At 38.7% G+C, this 1,401-nt stretch overlaps 1 protein-coding gene across 1 annotated transcript in view; it reads right to left on the bottom strand.

Annotated features, from left to right (window-relative positions):
- Window positions 1-4: 4 nt before the first annotated feature.
- The window catches only part of LOC121811794 (leukocyte immunoglobulin-like receptor subfamily A member 3), a gene marked incomplete at its 3' end in the record, with an annotated part of 5,785 nt that continues 4,388 nt past the window's right edge, over window positions 5-1,401 (bottom strand). The window contains exon 5 of the mRNA XM_042215243.1: window positions 5-165. Coding sequence (XP_042071177.1) covers window positions 5-165 — 161 coding nt within the window. The remainder of the gene's footprint in view (window positions 166-1,401) is intronic.

The following is a 1,401-nucleotide window of genomic DNA, read 5'->3' as shown; positions in this document are numbered from 1 at the left end:
TTCTGTATTCATTGGATGTTGGAGGTGTGTTTAACTTGGCTGCTCTCCATTCATACGTCCACTGAGCTCCTTCACCTCCCTGAATCTCACATCTGACAGTGACTTTCTCACCGCTGTATATCTGAGTCCAGGATGGCTGCAGGGTCACAGTGGGCTTACTGGGAACTGTTCATATAAAAGCATAAACAATAACAAATAAGATTAGAGTAGAACTAGAACTCTGCATTCAGTAATTTGTGGTGCGTCAATCAAAATTCCGTTAATGATGCAAAATTTTGTGACCATTAAAATATGCACAGGCAACAAACATGGGGAACTTAGAACTGAATTTGGAGGGAATGATGAATACAAAAATGGTGGCATTGCTTTTTTTCTCTGCTGTTTTTAGTTTATGTAAGTTCCAGTTGGAGGCTGATCACTGATTGAAGACTGAATGGAGCTGGCTATAAATTGGGACCCGTCAAGACCAGTGTAGCTCTTCCTGCTTCCAACCAGGCTGTGTTCAGTTATGTACTGTGTGTGCTGATGTTTGTGCATCCAGAAGAACTAAATTAATTGTGTTTGTAAATATTGTAAATAGAAGGTTTTACTTATTGATCTTGTAACAGTAGTTGTGGGAAGCCTTTTTCTTTTAAAACCTTTTTCTCATTTTTTAGTTTAGGGAGATGGGTAAAATGCCTGTATTAGATTTTAGGTTTTCAGGTAGTTCTGTTTCCTTTCCAGAATATTTTGTTTGTTGTTTTGTTCGTGCCCAACCTGACAGTTCCCACCTTCAAAGATGAATATAATAAATTTGGTGATTTTGGTTATTGTGAAACTGGAAATATTTTGGCAGCATTGGTCCTTCCTTGGGAACAGAGAATGTGGAAGTCATTTTTTGTTTTTTGCTCTGGTTTCCTGGTACGGTACACCTGACACAAATTACAATCCTAATGAGGACGCAATGTAAAACTTTTCTTTTAGTCTTGAAAAACATGAACACAAAGTCAACAAAAGAAAGCAGAGTTGAAAACCATTACAAAAACACTTCAATGGGACAGTGATTCTGCTGTTCAAACATAAACAGGTACGGAGGCTACAATGCTCCAGGATAGATTGCTCGCCACTGTCTTTTTTTGGATACAAAGTCATAACAGGCCTGTTTGAGACTGTTTATATTCACAAAATCAACATTAACAAATAAATGACAAATGCAGTCCATTTACATCATTTTTTTTTTAACATTACCGTGACCTCACCAGTTTTCCCAATCCTGACTGACTGGCTGTCCTCTGTGTAGTAAACTGGGTTTCCTCTTCCTCCTCTGCACCTGTAGAGTCCTTCCTGTGAGACACTGATTTGTCCATTTGAGTGGAAAACTGCATCTTGTGTGGTCAGGGCTTCAGAGGATTTCTCATCTCT

Source organism: Haplochromis burtoni, unplaced genomic scaffold, assembly GCF_018398535.1.
Source record: "Haplochromis burtoni strain Fernald_Lab_line unplaced genomic scaffold, NCSU_Asbu1 Contig_690, whole genome shotgun sequence".
In the NCBI taxonomy this organism is placed as follows: domain Eukaryota; kingdom Metazoa; phylum Chordata; class Actinopteri; order Cichliformes; family Cichlidae; genus Haplochromis; species Haplochromis burtoni.
This window is presented reverse-complemented; position numbering and strand designations above follow the sequence as displayed.